General features: G+C 42.7%; 2 protein-coding genes across 6 annotated transcripts in view; one reads left to right on the top strand and one right to left on the bottom strand.

The window, feature by feature from the left end:
- Nucleotide 1: 1 nt before the first annotated feature.
- Nucleotides 2-7,734, top strand: SNAPC5 (small nuclear RNA activating complex polypeptide 5). Its single transcript, XM_075896877.2, has 3 exons — nucleotides 2-186; nucleotides 4,981-5,064; nucleotides 5,688-7,734. The coding sequence occupies exons 1-3, from the start codon at nucleotides 97-99 to the stop codon at nucleotides 5,790-5,792; spliced, it is 279 nt and encodes a 92-aa protein (XP_075752992.1). The 5' UTR covers nucleotides 2-96; the 3' UTR covers nucleotides 5,793-7,734.
- A 4,448-nt stretch (nucleotides 7,735-12,182) lies between these two features.
- MAP2K1 (mitogen-activated protein kinase kinase 1) overlaps nucleotides 12,183-18,735 on the bottom strand; it is an 84,591-nt gene continuing 78,038 nt past the window's right edge. For all 5 annotated transcript variants that reach the window (XM_014576602.4, XM_006129166.5, XM_006129167.5 and 2 more), the window contains 3 exons: nucleotides 16,512-16,573; nucleotides 15,357-15,402; nucleotides 12,183-13,125 (listed from right to left, as the gene is read on the bottom strand). In XM_014576602.4, the coding sequence (XP_014432088.1) occupies nucleotides 13,012-13,125; nucleotides 15,357-15,402; nucleotides 16,512-16,573 (222 nt within the window). In that variant the 3' untranslated portion in view covers nucleotides 12,183-13,011. The remainder of the gene's footprint in view (nucleotides 13,126-15,356; nucleotides 15,403-16,511; nucleotides 16,574-18,735) is intronic.

Here is an 18,735-nt window from a genome sequence, read left to right as displayed (position 1 = left end):
ACGCGTCGCCTCCGGGTGGCGTCATCGGCCTGCGCCGCCGGCCGGCCTGCGGGTAGGGCGCGGAGGTGGGGCGCCGCCAGGGGGCCTGAGGGGAGGATGCTGAGCCGCCTGCAGGAGCTGCGCAAGGAGGAGGAGACGCTGCTCCGCGTGAAGGCGGCGCTAAACGACCAGCTCAACCGGCTCAAGGTCAGGGGGCCCGGGCCGGACCACGGGCCCCTGCGGCCCTTCCCTGCCGTGAGCCGCCCACTCCCCCGCCCCGGCTCTTCCCCTCTGCCCGCGCGCCCCACCCCCAGCTTGTGGCCGCAGCCTCCTGGGCGGCAGTTGGGGAGGGGGGGGAAGCCGTGGCCCTCCCCAGCGCCCTTCTCTGGACGCAGATGCTGGAGGGACAAGGCTCCCGCCCTAGGGCTTTGGGCTCAGCTCGCCAAGCTCATCCCTGCCCATCCCCCTTGGCCCCTGCTGCCTACAGTGCCCACCTCCCCATCGCAGGCCGAACGTCTCTCTGGCCTGGCCAGGGCTGAGTAAATCTGCTGTGAAAAGGGGGGGATCTGTGTGTGTTGACATCACGTTTCGCAGCAGGTAGGCTCACTAGCGGGGACGCTCTGAAAACTGACACCAACCTGCAACAAAAACAGGACTGTGGAGCACTTTAAAGACTAACAAGGTGGTTTATTAGGTGATGAGCTTTCGTGGGCCAGACCCACTTCCTCAGATCAAATTGTGGAAGAAAATTGTCACGACCATATATACCAAAGGATACAATTTTAAAAAATGAACACATATGAAAAGGACAAATTGTATCCTTTGGTATATATGGTGGGACTATTTTCTTCCACTAATTGATCTGAGGAAGTGGGTCTGGCCCACAAAAGCTCATCCTCTAATAAACCATCTTGTTAGTCTATAAAGTGCTACATAGTCCTGTTTTTTGTTTCAGCTACACCAGACGAACATGGCTACATTTCTATCACCAACCTACAAGCGCTTCAGGGGGTAGCCGAGTTAGTCTGTTACAGAAAAAACAACAGCAAGCAAATGGTCTGCTAGCACTTTATAGACTAACAAAACACGAAAGCTCATGATACCATCTACATGTTTTGTTAGTTTATAAAGTGCTACCAGACCATTTGCTTGCTGTTTTTTTTACCAACCTACAAGTGTCAGGTTTCATAGTCGTGATTTGAAAGGTTAATCGGTACGCATCACCCTTAGCGGGTGATGCTTATTGGTTCTGGTTAACCAGTACAGGCTGGAACCTGCTTGTGGACAGAGGCTGCTCCAGCCTGTGGGTCTCCCCCCCAGACTGCCCCCTCTTAATCGGTTAACTGGTTAAACATTACATTTAAATGGTTAACTAATTAAACAACATTTTGCATCCCTATTTCATAGCAGCAGACTTACCAGCTAGCAAGTCTTTAATAAAAAAAAAAAGGCAGCAGAAATGATGACAAATCCGAGACTGTGCAAAGCACCTTTTTTGTGTTTCTATTCTGTTTAGGTCCAGTAAAAAATAGAGACCACTGTATTAGGGATGTTAAATATTGGTTAACTGAATAGTCAATTAACCTCATTAATTCTTAGCGGTTATTCGACTATTCTATAATCCTCGGGGGCAGGGCCAGCAGCCAGTGCCTCTGTGTCAGAGGCAGCAGCACAGGGTGCCAAGCAGGAACTGGCCCGCAAGGGGAGACAGTTTAAAAACCAGCTCCCTTGTGGACCAGCTGCCTGTCACCCCACACTGCTGTTCAGAGTGGGGGTCTGAGCTTCTGGATCTAGCACCAGCCAGGATTGAGCTGGGCTGCCTGCCTGCCCAGCTCCTAATACACTTTAAATGCAGAGCCACAGCAGGGATAGGTCCTGGGCTCATCATAAGCTGGGAGTGAGCCGGGCTGCTGGCTAGCCTACTAAAAAATTACTGATGGTGGGGGCAATGCATATAGTCTATAGGATTAATTTATAAGCTTCTGCTTATCAATTAAATGATTATACTATTACATCCCTACACTGTACATTATTTTTATTGAGTCTGTGGAAAAAAAACCAATTACATTGATTTGTGTATGTGTATGTGCATATTTATTTTTCTAAAATGAATTATTTTAGGAAACATTTTCAGAGCAGCCACCAGCAAGTGTCATGGGCACTGGAAAAATGTGTATTGTGGAGGTTCCCGAACCATTCAACCATGATCTAAATCAGTGGTTCTCAACCTTTTTTTATAAAATTAAGTGTGTGTGTGTGTGTGTGTGTGTGTGTGTGTACACGTACACGTACTGCCCAGTACCTACGGTTTTCAGACACATAAAAACATTTTCTACCATTGCAACACATTCGTTTAAACAACTTAGCCGGACGGGCAATGAAATTTTTGGGTGTAAAAAGTACAAAAAAATAAAGCACTGTAAAACTTAAAGATTCAGTTTTATCCAAATTTCAGTTGTTGATGTGCCCCCTCCCCCCCCCCCCCCCCCCAGGCTTCTCTCGAGTACCTCTAAGGGTACATGTACCACTGGTTGAGAAACACTGCTCTAAACCATGTATAAGATGAAAACCACTTCAAGCCAGAAATGCATTAGCACCTATGGCAAGAGTTGGTTGCTGCACTCTGAGGCCAACGGCTCTTGTCCTAGCCCATGAACTGGGCCTGGCCTAGCTCAGTAGCAGTGAAAAAGACTCAAAGTCTACCTCTTTCCATGCAGGGGAGAGTCTGGCTGGCTTCCCATCAGTGGTCAGCCCTGTGAGGTGGGCATGGTTTGATGTGCCCCAGGGGTTGCCCTTGCCAGCGGGGTCTGGTCTGTAGAAATGGTGTTGTGTGATGCGGTTTCCAACTTGATTGTCTTTCTAGTGGCCAGCCCTGGACTCAGTTTGAGATATAAGGTCTGAATTTGAGAGTCAAGCTGGGTTCCTTTAACTATGCAGAATTCATTGGGGGGGGGGGGGGAGGTTAATTGAAAGCTGTGCTGGGAAGTCCCTCTCTTCCATCTGAGTCTCTTCAGCAGGAGTAAAATCTTGTTTTTGTCATAGAAGTTAGCTACCATGACTGAAATAGGACTAATTACAAGGTGTTATTCCTGTGTGGCACTTTTCTAACTATAATCACACTTTAATCTCTTCTCTAAACCTACAATCTTTTCTGGTATGTTGAACAGAGAATTTTTAGAAAACCAAGCAGAAGCATATTATTTAGCATTTTTAGTGTATTCCTTTTTTTCTTTTCCTTTTGTTATACAGTATGCTATTTAAAAAGAAAGTGACATTCTGATGTAGTTAGGTAGATTTTAATTGTCTTGAATAACTAAAAACACTTTAAAAATTGGGAGGCTTGATTGTCTGGTGACTAGAGCAAGAATGTGGGAGTCAAGATTCCAGCATTCTTTTCCAAGTAACTCATTCTGCAAACTTGCTTTATGGATTCAGTTTCTTCGTCTTTAAAATAGAAATAATGTCTTTGACCCAAGAGTATTCTGAGGCTTAATTCAGTTATTTTTAATGCACTTTAAGATGCTTGATTGAAAATGTTGTATAAATGCAAAACACTAACACATACATTATTTAACTAAGTGCACTTGTTCGTTGGGAATTTGAGTGAAGGCTCCTTTCATTACAGCACTCAGAAGATCTCTTGCCATGACCTATACAGTCTTTTCATAACTATTTCCTGTAGCAGTTGTTTGAATGCCATAAAGTTTTGCCAGGCAGAGTGTGACTGTGAGATGCCAAGACTGGTATGAAGTGACAAAATTATTAATAGGCAACTCATTCATGGAATGCACTGATCACATATCATTTCCGGCAAGGGATATAACATCTTTTAGAAGCATGCTGGCATGTGCAGTTTTCAGCATCACAGTTTTCAGAAGTGATGTCCATCACTTTATCACCTTTAGATTTTATCATATTTTAAAAGATTTGATATTGTAAAATTAGCTTCAGAAAAAGCATGTGAGCAGAGCAACAAAGCTCTGTTTACTTTACCATGCTTTTTTGTATATAACAGAAATAGATTAGACTTCTCAGATATCAGTAAGTGGGTCTAAGTATATAGCAGAGTCTTTGGTGAATAGCTCATATTCAGACTTGCTTCCTATTTTCTTTGAATTGTATTAAAAGTAGGGATATTTGAGGGTAAACAACTAACAATTTAACCAATAAGAGGATGCAAGGGCTTCCAACTCCACTTCTGGGAAGGAGACTTCACTGTGGCAGCAAAGCCTCTTCCCCGAGAGCCAGTCTGGTGGCCCAGCTCCTGAAGAAGGCTTCACTGCAGGCATCACAATATAAAGCAGGAAACCGCAGTGTATCGGTTAATCTTGCCGACTACACGCATTTCTCCCCTCCTCACTGCATCTGTATCAGACGTAGCAAGGGGAGTGAGCGGGAGCTGGTGCCCGTGAGGTGCTGGCTTTAAGCAGGCTCCCCACGAGCACTGGATTCACACTCCCACCCGTACTGCTGCCTCTGATATGCGAGGGCAACCAGAGCAGCCCCTGCCTGTGGCGGGGAGGGACGGCGCTCCGGCCCAGTCACAGTAAGTGGGAGGTGCCACTCCAGCCCATCCTGCCAGTGCCCTTTAATCAGTTAACAAGTGAAAAATGAAGTTACTCACCTTGGTGCAGTAACTATCGTTCTTCGAGATGGTGTCCCCACGGGTGCTCCACTGTGGGTGCTGGGCTTGCCCCGGCACCCACAGTGGAGCACTCGCGGGGACATCCTCGAAGAAGAACATAATTAACAGGTTAACCAATTATGCAGGATTTTATATCCCTAATAATTTCATGTTTGTTCATGATAAATAGCTTGCATCAAGGTCATTACATGAGCTCCTAACAGTAGGTACTCACTGAGAGTTCAGTGTATTATCGTTTACCTTCAGATGGCTACTTTGTCACTCTTCAAAAACAATAAATAGACCTTGAGTGTAGCTTGCTAACGGGTGCAAAGAAATAATTGCTGCAAAGATTTATTCCAATACCTTATTTCTAGGTGGAAGAGCTGGCCCTTCAATCTATGATTAGCTCCAGAGAGAAGAATGTCTCTCCACCAAGTATCACAGAGGAGACTCAAAATGTAAGGAACTCTCCTGCCTTTTGAAAGAAAGAAGGTTCACTCATTTCTCATGTAATATTACACAGATGTATATTTATCAAAGAATATGAAAGCAACAAAATATTGTCTGTTCATGTTTGAGTCTCTGTAGATGAGGAAGGTTCTGGTAAACATTTTACCTAAGGTTCTTAATCTGTTACGCTACTCACCAGCTAAGAGACAATGAAATTATTTCTCCCTCTTTTCCTCCTAACACCATGTTGTTTCTGGAAGTTGCATTGCAAAACTTTACTGCGTTTTAATTCCTGATCAGTAAAGTAAGCAAGTATAAAGTTTTGGCTGTAACTTTGTTTAGCCAAGATACTAGAAGAGATGGAAATTTGCATTGTTAAATAGTAACTCTGCTAAATATATGATCAGGCAAGAAATAGTTAAAACGATACTGTGGCTGCTTACCAGCTTAGTGGGCTTCATTATTCAGTGAGTCCAGTTCAGAATGGTCTCCCTCTTAAAAGGTTGTTGAGGCTCTGAATGGTGACAAAGGATATTAGCATTGTGAGATCTTCAGAGGGAAGATGCAATAGAAGTGCTCAGTATTACTATTCCTCTTGATAATTGATAACTTGACCTTGTTGTTATACCAGACTCTTGGGCAGATGGACAATGAGGCTGCTATCAATCAAACTGAATTGCAGCTAAGTGTTCAAGACCATGAGGAGGAGGAGGAGGAAGATGAATCAGACTCCTGAAGGGATGGAAAAATGGGAAACAGATTGGTCTTATTTATCCTAGACTCAGGAAATTCCCTTCTGTTCAAGCAAAACTTCCCTTCAGATTCTGCTTGGTGCTGTACACAGATACGAACTACACAAATGAATGAAAATTATTTTTGGAAGGTTCCAGCAATGTTAGATTGGTGGCATAGATGACACAAGCTTGTCAGAATCTTGTTTTGTATGTTAAAAGAACGAAAAGTTGTTGCACAAATATGTAGCATGATTCCTTTTACATTTAAAGCCTAAAAAGTAGATTACTACTTGTTTGTATATAGGTGGAAAAAGTTAACCTAGTTAACTAATTTAGTGCACTAAAAGCAATAACTATTCCAACTGTTATTCCACAAAGGTGGAGATTTGGTGCATTACTGAATAATAAGATTGGACTTCAGAAGCTCACCACCCAAATAACGGTACTGTAAAATCTCATTTTTATAGACTGGGACTATTTTGCTATACAAAAGAGGAAAAAAAGGTCTGTCTGTTTGTTTGCTGTCTGATGAATTCTCATCTGTATGGAAAATGAAATGTCACAGTTTGTCTATAAATATGACAAGTGTAGGGACTCTTATATTGGGAACAGGAGCTATTATCCTATTAACTCTCAATGTTAACTCCACTTTAAACTGAAAGTCCAAGTAGCCTTTTTCAGAACTCCTGGTGTTATCCGCATGCCGTGCTGTCAATCTAAATACAAAAGTGAAGGAAAAATGTATTTTAAACAAGACATAAAATGCAAAATTCCAGAGAAGTTACTGGTAAAAAGGAGCAGCCAGTCAGCATCTACGTGTCCCTAGATTGTACAATAAAAGCTGTTTCACAAGAGATCCCCTAAGAGGAGATAATATTTTTAAACTATTTTGTCTCCCTTTTCCCATAGCAGAGCTCACAGTCCCCATAAACATATCTTCTGCTTTTGAGCTGATGCAAAAGGAAAGCTATAGGAAATTATGGTGATCTAGGCAACGAAAAATTATGGCACTTCCAGAATTCATGTAATGTTATACTAATAAATTAATGTTGAGCTTAGCAGACAAAGCATTTCCTCTGCCTGATGACTTGCAGGTACTAAATCACTGCAGCTGATTCTTGTATCATTCCTTAAATAGATGTTAGAACACACAGAAAATTGAACTTGTTACCCTGTTAAAAATAAAAGTAGTATCTTAATTCAGACACCCCTGCCAACCTCTCATAATAAGAAAATATTTATACACTAGATTTTTTTTAAATCTGGTATATAAAATGTGCATAAGCATTCTAGTGTTGATTATATGATATGAAATTTAAAGTTATGTTGATGTCTCTCCTAGCAATACTAGCCTCACACAAAAGCTTAGTAGAAACCAAAATTGTCATTTTACTTATTTTACAAAGAGGGAGGGGGAAGTTTGCCATATGTTCTGTGTTCTAGGTGTGATTGTAAAACATGATCCAACTCTTAGTTCCTGCACCTGAGTGTATGAAAATATTTGAGCCAGTAGTTGATTGGCTCTTGATTAAAGCTTAGCTTTAATTTGTAGTTATGGATATTAAGTTTTAGGAGGTAAGTATAGCATTTTCTGTTGCAGAAGATCAGCCTGGCTCTGAGTAATTCTGTAATTGAAGTTTCAATCTTGTATTGCAGGATGAATTGCAGACTTGCCCCCAAACTCATTACAGCCGAATGTTTCTAGGCCAGAGATGCCCCAAGTATAGGTTAGGATGACAAAATAAACTGTTTTAAAAATGTATTCTCTTGTACATGTAGTTTATAAGGGTAGCAGGACATGACCTGTGTTCCTTTGTTTTGTAGTGATGAGCATGTTTGCTGGCACTTAATTCTGTTTTCTCCCTTATATCCTGAGACATTGACAGCTTTTTGGTTTCATTTTTCTAGTCTAAACACAAAGTAAAACATGTTTTGTAACAGTTACCCTTAGGCCTCATTTACTCTAGAAAATGTTGACATATTATTGGCTCGGTGTCTACACACACTTGCTACCATTTTGTAGGTATGCTGTGTACTATTTGTTAGCCTTGCTATGATGAAGTCAAAATACCACTTGTTCTTAGCCTGTGCTTGCTGTTATAAAATTGAAGGGCTAATGTACACAAACACTAGCTAATTAGCTTGCATGTTACATTTAGGCCCCCTGTCACTGTTCCACTGGGATCAAATGCATTCAAAGTGGTTAAGATGCTGCTGGATGTATAGATAAATGTTGGCAAAATAGGATTTGTGTTCTGTGAGTTCTGGGCCATTGCTACTGTACATATGGTGTAGTTTTCTACTATACACAGGACCTTAGCCTGAACAGCTTTTAAACTCCAGTTAAACATGCTGTGCACTGGGGGACCAAACAATCTGGATTTAAGACAGGCAAGTAGGTGGAAAGAGTGTTAGCAGTAACGATGGCTCATATGCTGTTGATGGATACAGGCAGACTGCCATCCTCCTGTAGCATTTGAGCTTACTGAACATGAGAAACTGATGTGGATGACATAAGTTCTGGGCATTGTGATGGAGCGGTTTGAATCCTTTCTGAAAGCATTGGCTCAAAGCCTTAGTGAGGGGGAAGCTACTTCTTTGCCACCATTGAGTATCAACCAAGGATCAATACTTCGTACGCTTCTGCTCAATGTGTACTATAATGCCATTTTCAGCAAGTTAGTGATTGTTAGTGACCAGCTCATAACTGAACAACACCTGGTTGAAGCTGAACCCTGGCAAGATGCATGATGCTGATGGTGAGTTTGCAGCCCCTGTCCAGTCTCCTTTGGTTAAAGATATATATCCATAGTTGGTCAAGTCAGTTTACAAGTGCTCTTGGATTCCTTGCTGATGCTAAGCTTTTAGAATGAGATGCTTGCTACCGTTCCCAGCTGTTAATAGACTTCTCCATCTCCTGGTGGCAGATTACCTGCCTTCAATAATACATGCATTAGTCACCTCTCAGCAGCTGGACTACAGCAATGCAGGCTACATAGGCATGAAACAATCAGTTTGCAGAAAACTGCAGCCTAGTATAAAACATAGTAGTACAACTGTATGAGCACATCAAACTTGCCCTCAGCTTTCTACACTGACTCCCCAAGGAATATCATGTCAAAATCATAATTCTAGGACAAGGACTATGTTCAACTTTGCTCTTCAGGCACAATGTAAGTATCTGTAGTGAGAGTAAAAGTTAACTGTGCAGGAAGTAGAGCTTTCATGGGAGCCAGCCAAAGACTGCTGAGTCTACTCCTACTGGAACCAACTAACCATAAACCTCACCATCTTCCATTCTAAGTCCAAAGCAGATTACTTGTTGTATTAATACAAAAGGGAAAAAAATCTAATGTAATAAATATGGTTGGAGTATTTTCTTTGCTGAGCCAGAATAAATCACACAGGACTTATTTTAAACATGTCATAAGGCACATGGAACATGCTCAGATTCTGATAGGGGTGAGCATGACAAACTTGAATGGGATACAACAGTATTCAGATCTAAACTGAGTTTAATTGTTTCAGCCCAGTATTGACTGGGTTCTACTTGGACAGTCAGTTCCGTATGTACTTGGTGTTCATCTAACCTACAATTATCTGACAGGCAGAATAATAGCAAGAAAGGAAGCCAGTTTTAATTTGTCTCTTTGCTTTTAAAACCATGGGGAGATATTCTTCCAAACTTCAGCCTACCTTTATGAGAGCTTGGTCAAAAGCTCTCTGAGCTTTTGCCATAAACCTAGTAGGTTTGGCAAAACTCAATTTTTAAAATAACTTCAACAGATATTTAAGATCTTTTTTTCTATTTTTAGTTATTTAAATTTTCTGTTGTGGGAAATAAAGCAGGGTTCAGATAATTACCGAATGACAGATGGTGAATCTCAATAACATATTGTGATCATCATGTCAACATATACAAATTAAATATCCTCAAATCAAACTTAGTTCTCAAGCAGCATTTTTCTTTCTTTGCTTGTCTGTAAATTTATCAATGGAAATATTTTTTCATCTGTGTGTATGGTGACATTGCTTGACACTTACTGCTCAGCCTTCCAAGTCTGTGCATAGGATACATCTTATATACTGCAAAAGGTTTTCATCCTTTCAGAATGTGTTTTTTAAAGGTCATATTAATTTTAAAGCAGACTGATGCGGTTCTTAAAATTGCTTCCAGGGAAAGTTATTACTAACATACCTTGATTATATCCCTAGCATTCCTTGATTATAATAGAGTCCAGCTGGCTAAACAGGTTCAAATAAGATAAGGGATCTAAATCTTTTCCTGTTCGTCTTACCAAATCTTTCTCAAATGTTTGTAAGTGTATGTGATCTTAAAGTTTACTTGCCTCTGCTGTTGGGAGCGGATGTGTGATTGACAAGAAAGGCTGTCTGAATATTTTTGATGGAGCCAGGACCAGAAAGCTCTAAAAATCCATCTGTTCTCATAAGATTTCCCAATGACTTGGGTTTCAGTGTTTTGGGGGCGGGGGTTCCCTTTTTTGCTATATTTCTGCAGAATGCTCTCATTGAATAGTACCAGTGGCTAAGCAAAAGGGCATTTTTAAAACACAGCTGAGCAAATACTAAACATGCAACCCTCACATAACATAATAAGGTAGGTATTGCTTTAAGCTTTTTAACAGCCAGAACTGGCTTCTTAACAAGAAACTTACTTGAAAAGGGGAATGGTTCCCCCAAATGTTAAATGTTCATTATTTGTTTTTTGATCATTTCAGTTGGTGTGTGCTTGTTTATTATACTCCATCTCACAAATGCAGGATTTGTGCTATGTAATTTGGAAATGGTTAGTTATGTATTCAATACAGAATCCAGGTACTCAAACTATTGGGCTGTGTCTGCATTGGTGTGATCTTGCGCAAAAGCAGTCGCTTTTGCACAAAAACTTGCTGCCTGTCTACACTGGCCGCGAGTTCTTGCGCAAGAACACTGACGTTCTAATGTATGAAATCAGTGCTTCTTGTGGAAGAACTATGATGATCCCGCTCAGGAATAAGCCTGCTTGCGCAACTGTTCTTGCGCAAGATGCCAGTGTAGACAGGCAACAAGAATTTCTTGTGCAAGAAAGCCCTATGGTTAAAATGGCCATGGGAGCTTTCTTGCGCAAGACAGCGTCTACACTGGCAAGGATGCTCTTGTGCAAAGGCACATGCCAGTGTAGACGCTCTCTTCTGGAAGAGTTTTTGCACAAGAACTCTTCTGCAAAAGAGTTCTTGCGCAAAATCATGCCAGTGTAGACATAGCCTTGGACAGTACTTGCAAAATAGCACCTGACCACAACCACTAAAGGGCAGAAAAAAGTTCCTCTCCTCCCACAGCAACAGGCAAAATGAAAAGGGGCACTTGTTAATAAGCTTACCAGCAACTATAATTGAATCAACGTCTGATTTCACACAGCAGGTACAAATTGCAGCAAGTAGTACAGGTGGTAAAAATGGCCATACTGGGTCAGCCCAATGATCCATTCAGCTCATTATCCTGTCTTCTGGCCGTGGCCAATGCTGGGTGCCCCAGAGGGAATTAATAGAACAGGTAATCATGAGTGATCCATCCCCTCTCTCACATTCCCAGATTCTGACACCATCCCTGCCCATCCTGGCTAACATATAGCCATTTGATAGACCTATCCTCCATAAATTTATCTAGTTCTTTTTTGAAACCTGTTATAATCTTGGCCTTCCTATCATCCTCTAGCAAGGAGTTCCACAGGTTGACTGGGTGTTTTAAGAAGAACTACTGCCTTTTGTTTGTTATAAACCTGCCTACTGTCATTTGGTGACCTAGTTCTTGTGTTATGAGAAGGCATAAACACCACTTTCTGTGGTGCACATTAGCACCAAACACAGGCAAAGATTTAAGCACCGCTCTAGAAACAAATTGTAAACTGAAGGTCTGAGCCTCTGCCTCCTGTGTAAGAAAAAGTGCTCTGTTCAAGAATAGGGTATGTGATGCTCAGTCCATGTCTACATGGGGAAGAGAGCGGTTGTTTTGAAATAAAGTCCGTAGACTAAGGCCTAGAGAGAAGCTAGTAGTGAACTCCTTTTTCAGCCTGACCCAGGTGAGTGCATTATGTACTGTATGTCCAAAAAGAGGATTAGATTCCAATTCACTTCAACATAAGACAGTGCATAATGACCCTTAGTAGCAGAGAAAGTACAGGAGAAAATGCCTGTAAGGGCTTATGGTAATTGGAAGTGTGTTTGTGTAACATAATAGTATCAAACAGGTGCTTATTTCCTGAATATATTTCAACAGCTGTTTCATTTTGTGTGCACATACACCCTGCAACAAAGCTGTGTGCTCTTTTAGTTAAATTCCAGTTATTCCCAATTTACAGTGAGGAATTTAAAAATACCCATCCTCTAGAGAAGTTACTTGATAATATATTTATTAGTATAAGAGATTCAACTGCTAATCATCTGAAAGAATAAAGTGATTAAAAGGATTTTTCATACACTTTAGACACTATACACACAGTTCTCATAAGTCGTCTTTAGTTGGGTTAAAAGGAAGCAAGTCTGATGCACTTTTAGCTCTTGATTCTATAGGACATTCAAAAAATCTACTTTTAAAAAAATACCAATTAAAGGAGACACATACTAATAACCAATCCCAATGACAATACACTTAAAAATAAATATAGAAATATAAACAGAAGTCTAAAAGTAGTCATGATGCCCTGTGTATTATGGCAATACAGGACTCCTGCCCATTTAATTGGGAAGAGTTCTTTATGTAAAAGCAAGATCAGAACCATTATGACTGACTTTCTGAGATGCACAGTTTGATAACAGCAAAAGCATGCTTGACAAATATTGTTTAGGTGGATCCCTAACAAACTTGTCTGGGAGACTAGAGAAGCATGATTGAAGTACAACCAACTTACAAGGAATCCTGATAGAACTCAGTCTGGGACCATGTAGCCCTAGTGAGGTTTCCATTACAAAATGAATATCCACGTCCACTTAATCAGCAAGCACTGTAATTCAACATCTCACGCATTTTGGTCAGTTTAGTAAAAATAATCCAATACAACACCAATTAATTTAGGACAAAAATTTAAAACAAACATGATTTGGCACATGCTAGAACAGACTTCCTTCCTTAAGAGGTGAAATACATATCTGAACAGATACAAGCTTGAGAAATGAGACCAGAATAGCATCGTTTTAACAGATATTCAAGATTTGCTCTCAGTATTCAGATTCCAGCCGCGTGTGTAGGCGTACTAGGCTGGTTGAGGCCTATAGTCGAACAAAGCCATCCTGCAAAATCCACTTCCTCGGCTTCAGATCTTTTAATGAAAACATGAATCTATAATAAAGAGACAGAAAGAGAATGAGCTAAAGAACAGGATAATGAGTCTCAGATAAAAACAAAAGCATTTAAGATGATAACATAGAAATAAAGTCCAATTTACTTTCACCGTTCATGTTGTTTGGCCTTCTATTTTGCATTGCACTCAACATGATCTGATTAGAACAGATTAACTCATTTCATATTTTGGGTCTGATATGCTAGTATAATGAAGCAGTGTGTTGCAAAACACTCAAAGAACTCTGACGGTCACATACCATAAATATGGTGTCTGACTATGTGATTACAGAGACAATCGCCTTAGTATGCAGTAAGTTTGAGTCACAACTATCCAAGATAGTGCACTGTATGACTTTACCTAAGTATTATGCCATCATACATAGTGCTATATTTCCTCTATATTAAGTGGTGGAAATAATCGGATTACTTTGCATGAAGTGAATGGAGTTTGCCCTGGCAGAGTAACTTGCAGAGTTAGAGACTAAGAACTGCAAATATGCTATATCCTTTGGTGTTAGATCTTCTAAAAATACTCTGATGGTAAAATAAGGGAAGCTGCATGTTCCCCCGAAACAGTCCAGAGTGGTCCAGTTGATAATGACCAGCCACAATTAAAGAGCATGGACTTAGTGGTTCTCTTCAGAGGAAGAGACAGTGTTTACTATATAGTTGAGAGTTTGCCTGCCTGCCTGCCTGTTCAAGAATGCTTCCTAAATGGCAAGAGCTAGGACCATCAAATTTGGGAGGCAGCTTCCTCTTATGCTAACTTAAAGCAAGGGCAGAGTTGGGTTGTGCCAGGACAGTGGGATGTGCTTAGAATGGGACTGCTTCTCAGCAAGCCATAGAGAAAAGAGACAAAATCACCAAGCAGGTGAAAGGGGCTGATTGGGGGTGCCCCCATTATGGGACTGCCTCAGTCTCAGGCCTCCCACTTTCCAGGCACTCATTAGGGAAAGCGGAGAGGGATGAAGCTCCCCCCCACAATTCATATGGGGATATTGCTGGCTGTTCCCATTGCCATGGAGCAAGGGGAAAGTGCCCAGTTTGCTGCATTCCTCACTCTGGCTGAGGAACAAAAGGGGAAGATGAACCTGGACCTGCGTCAGCCAGGGGACATGCACCCCTCCCCCCAGCTGTGCCCGCTGGAGCTGTAGGAGCCATAGAGGCATTTCTCATCTGGCCCCAAGCTGCTGCAGTGAGAGGGCTGGGACAGTCCTCCCTCCCAGGGGCAGTCTGCATAGTGAACCCCTCCTCCCCAACCCCAACACAGATCAATGGTTTTTATGAAGCACAGACATTTTCATTTTATTTTTCAAAAAAATAACCATCAATTGAGTTAAGGACCCAAGCAACACTGGGTAAATCTTCTAGTATTTTATAAACTGAATTACTAAATTAAAGCCAAGAGACCATTTAAACAGTGCAAAGGAAGTTTAAGGGGTGAATAAACAAGTATCAAAGATGTGTCTATTAAAATACAGGTTTTAAAAATGACAGACCCCAACACTTCTCAAATGTAAGGGACGAAAATAACTAGCTGGATCCCACTAAGGTCACAGTGCCTGCAGGGACCTTAAAGCTGCCTTTATGGGATAGCTAAGGACAGGTCTGCTGACAGAGGGGCACTTGCACAGGGCCTGGAAGCAGCAGCAGCCAGAAGCTGCAGGCCTTTGTCAACTGCTGCTGCACACAGCTTTGAGGGCTGGGGGGCGGTGTCCCAGTGCTGCGGTCCGGTCCGGGTGATGCTAAAGACTGACTGCCCTAGCCCCTGCCTCTTTGGCCCTCAGACCCACCCCTTCTGGGGGCCCAGAGCCAGCCTCCCCCCACCTTGCCCCAGCACCTGCTGTGGCTGGCTGAGGTAAATCTTAGAATGGCCACATTTTATGTCAGCTCTTACAAGCAGGTGGAGGGTGGGGAGGTGTTCTTGGGACACAAAAAACAGAGTTAGAGATTGAAGCTCTCCACCAATCCCAAGCTGGCAGAATGGTCCCATGGTGGGACTCCTCAAACCAAAATTGTGCTAGGAGCCATTTTAGTGTCCTACTGGCCACAGGATCACAAAAAGTGAAGAGGTGGCTTCCACCAGTCTTTGCCTTCCTCTCTGCTCGGGTGAGTGGAGAATTCTAGCTGGTGTCTTTGGAAGGACCAAGCTGCAAAGATCTATGGTACTGGGCTACCTAGAAAGGACAAGAACCTCTGAATAACTGAGCAAGGAGCTTTTCACTCACCATGAGTTGCTTCAAATCTGCTCTCTCTGCTGGATTTTTTATTAAGCTAAGAAAACATAAAAAGTTAATAGAAAATGTGCAAGGTATTGCTTAATTGTCTCTTGTAAAGGACAGGCTTTACCAGTAGCAGGTTATGATACATTTTTCAGTGTCCTGGCATTTTTCTTACTGCTTCTCCCCACCCCCCACCCCAAGTATAATAGTGGTGCAATTCCCCCTGATACACTTAAAGATCTATGCCATTATTGGGTTTTTAGGTGTTCATAAATGGGTAGTAAAATTCATTCGAGGCTGCAACTTCATCTATGAAATTATCCTGGGCATTATTTGATGAGTGTGTTCTTTTGGGCACGGGTGCGGGGGGGGGAAGAAGGAGGTAAGAATTCCTGCAACTTGTGTGTTTAACTGATTTTCAGTGTGCAAAACCTGCAAATCCCTTTCCCCAGCATCATTCCTTGGACTGAGGAGGAGCCTGGGGACCTTGCTAAGCCTCTCAACTAGCAGGGGCTGCTGGCTATGTGTGTGTTGTAAATGTCCCCTTTTCTCCTTGGGAGCTGAAAATGCTGCTGTTGCAGTTAGTTAAGACCCTGAAGCCCTAGGAACAACAAAATAAGCTGCTAGTTTTGTTAAATAGAAGTTAAAAATTAAAGGGAATTTTGCAAGTGTAAATTCCTATAGGAAGTCAATCCACATAGAAAACATCCCGTTCACTACACGTTGGATTAGTGGAGCAGTCACAGGGGACATAGATTTTGGATAACTGGGAGACAGAACCAATTACTAAAATTGTGGACAATTCAGAGCCTGATTCTGCAAACTCTACCTGTTGGATAGGATGCTTCCTAATTTGCCAAGGCTTCAACAGAATTACTCATGGCTGTAAGCACTACACCCAGTAGTAAGAATTTACAGGATCAGGCCCCAGGTTTGTACAGTATTCCCCCTTTGCAGCTGACATTCCATAAAGACCATTGACAATATGGAAACAATTGTTCACAGCTCTACAAAGTAGCAATGTTCACATTTGGAGAAGGAACTAATTTCTTAGCTTTGGGATCCTTTTAAAGCAACTATGTTTTCTGACTAGAGGGTAAAAGCCACATTCATGTCCCAGCAATGGTCCCCTTGAAACTTCCCACCTCACAAAACACTCACCATTTGTTCACAAAATCTTGAAATTCAGGAGAGAAAACACCATTGGGCAATTTTGGAGGTGGCTGAAAAGAAAATCAGTGGTAGATTAAAGCAAAGAATGAGTAATGCTCCAACATCTGAAGGTTTTTTTTTCCTGTTATAAGTCTATATAGCTTCTTGTGCCCAGCAGCTATCTATGCTATCCTTCAGGGCTGAGGTGTCAGAGCAAAGCCAAGAAGACTCTTGCTTTCAGACTAGTGGAGATCAGACACACTGTGACACTTGATTTCAGAGATGAAAGCTGCTATTCTCCAACACTTTAGTCCCTGGCTGGCCGCTGCCACTGTATTTACCTGCACAGCCATGGATACTGGCGATTGCAGCTCCTGTTGGCCGTGGAGTGCCATTCCCAGCCAATGGGAGTAGCAAGGGCCGAGACACCACTTCCTGCAGCTCTTATTGGCCAGGAACGACAATCTGCAGCCAAATGGCAGCTGCGATCACCGATACCTGCAGCCATGCACGTAAATATAGTGGTAGCCCACCAGGACCTAGCCTAGTTGACCAGATCCAGCCAGCAGGCCGGTATTTGCCCACCTCTGCCATAAGGTGTATTTTACAAATTGGGGCACTCTCCATTCAAACATTTAGGGACAAGGTTTTCTCAACTCCTGTGAGGGCACAGGAGAAGAGGGAAAGAGTCGCTGTGCTCTGAGAGTCCATGAACTCTGAGGGCTCGTGGTGGGGTCAGAGCTCTGCCCTACACCCACCACAGTCAGCAGAACTAGCTGGTTGCAGATGGGAGTGCAAGTTGCACCCTGCATACACTAGGATTCTTCCCTCATTTCCTGCTTTTGCCAGAGCTGATCCAGGGCCCCGGATGGCAGCCCAGGAAGACAAGATGCTGCTGTTTTAAGTTCTGTGTTTTCTAACACTGCGTAGGAGGAGTCCATGTGACATTTAACCAGAGGTTTCCTGAGTCTCGGGGGGGGGGGGGGGGGGGAGTCTACTGCAGGCAGCAATGCAACTAATGCTACTAATCCTACTAATGCTAGGCAGCCACAGTCAAAGCTTCACTTCTGGTGTATCTTTAGTGAAAGAAGAAAGCAAACTCCCCCCTGCCTTACTAGGCGGAAGGAAGCGTCTGGCTTTCAAAGGCTCCAAATTAACACTCTAACGTATTTATTTTTATTTATTTAAATATTTTTACCGCACCTCTCTATTTAAAATATTCGAGGCGGCTAATGTCCCCATGTTAGCTGTATGCTCTTCACCACCTTTCGCTTCTTTGGAAATGTTACCTGGCGATGACTGACTCGCCCCCGCACAGCTTACGTTTGTTTTTACGTAAGAACGGCCACACTGGGTCAGACCAAAGATCCATCTAGCCCAGTGTCCTCTCCAACAGTGGCCAATGCCAGGTGCCCCAGGGGGATTAAACAGAGCAGGTAAACAGCAAGTGATTCCTTTCCTGTCATCCCTTTCCAGCCTCTAACCAACAGAGGCCAAGGACATCATTCCAACCCATCCTGGCTAATAGCCATTACTGGAATTATCCTCCATGAATTTACCTAGTTCTTTTTGAACCCTGTTAAAGTCCTGGTCTTCACCACATCCTCTGGCAAGGAGTTCCACAGGTTGACTGTGCGCTGCATGAAGAAAAACTTCCTTTTGTTTCTTTTAAACCTGCTACCTATTCATTTCATTTGGTGACCCCTAATTCTATGTATAGCTGCCAGCAATGAGGGCTTCAAGCAGCCCTCCAGCAAGTAGGTCCTGTAGGGTTTGATTTGTACACATTGCCGTTTTTCATGGCAGGGGGTGGCAATTTAGAAAACATCTTTGTTTGCATGTGATTTCTAGCCTAATGTAAACATCCCACCACAGGCAATGAATGCACTCAGGTTCTGTATTCAAAATCATAATCTAAAATCCAAGCATTTGGATAAAACAGGAGTTATTTAATGTAAAGCTGAGGAGACACTGCCTTCCCCCCCATGTTGTTAACCACCACAGTGGTCCACAACCAGAGGACTCCTCCTAGGCAGGGGAAGGAGAGGGGCACCAGCCCCACCCCCCTGCCCAAAGAGCCAGGACAACCCCTTCTGCCCCAACCCCTGCCTTTCCCTGCCCCTACTCCACTGCCCACCCTTTCTCCTCACTCCTCCTCTTCCCCCCAGCCCAGGCGACCGGAGGAACTAACAGGGCTGCAGGGTGGGGCGGTGCCAGCAGCAGGAGACCGCAA

Source organism: Pelodiscus sinensis, chromosome 14 (assembly GCF_052426305.1).
Source record: "Pelodiscus sinensis isolate ZL-2025 chromosome 14, ASM5242630v1, whole genome shotgun sequence".
Taxonomy (NCBI): Eukaryota; Metazoa; Chordata; order Testudines; family Trionychidae; genus Pelodiscus; species Pelodiscus sinensis.
This window is presented reverse-complemented; position numbering and strand designations above follow the sequence as displayed.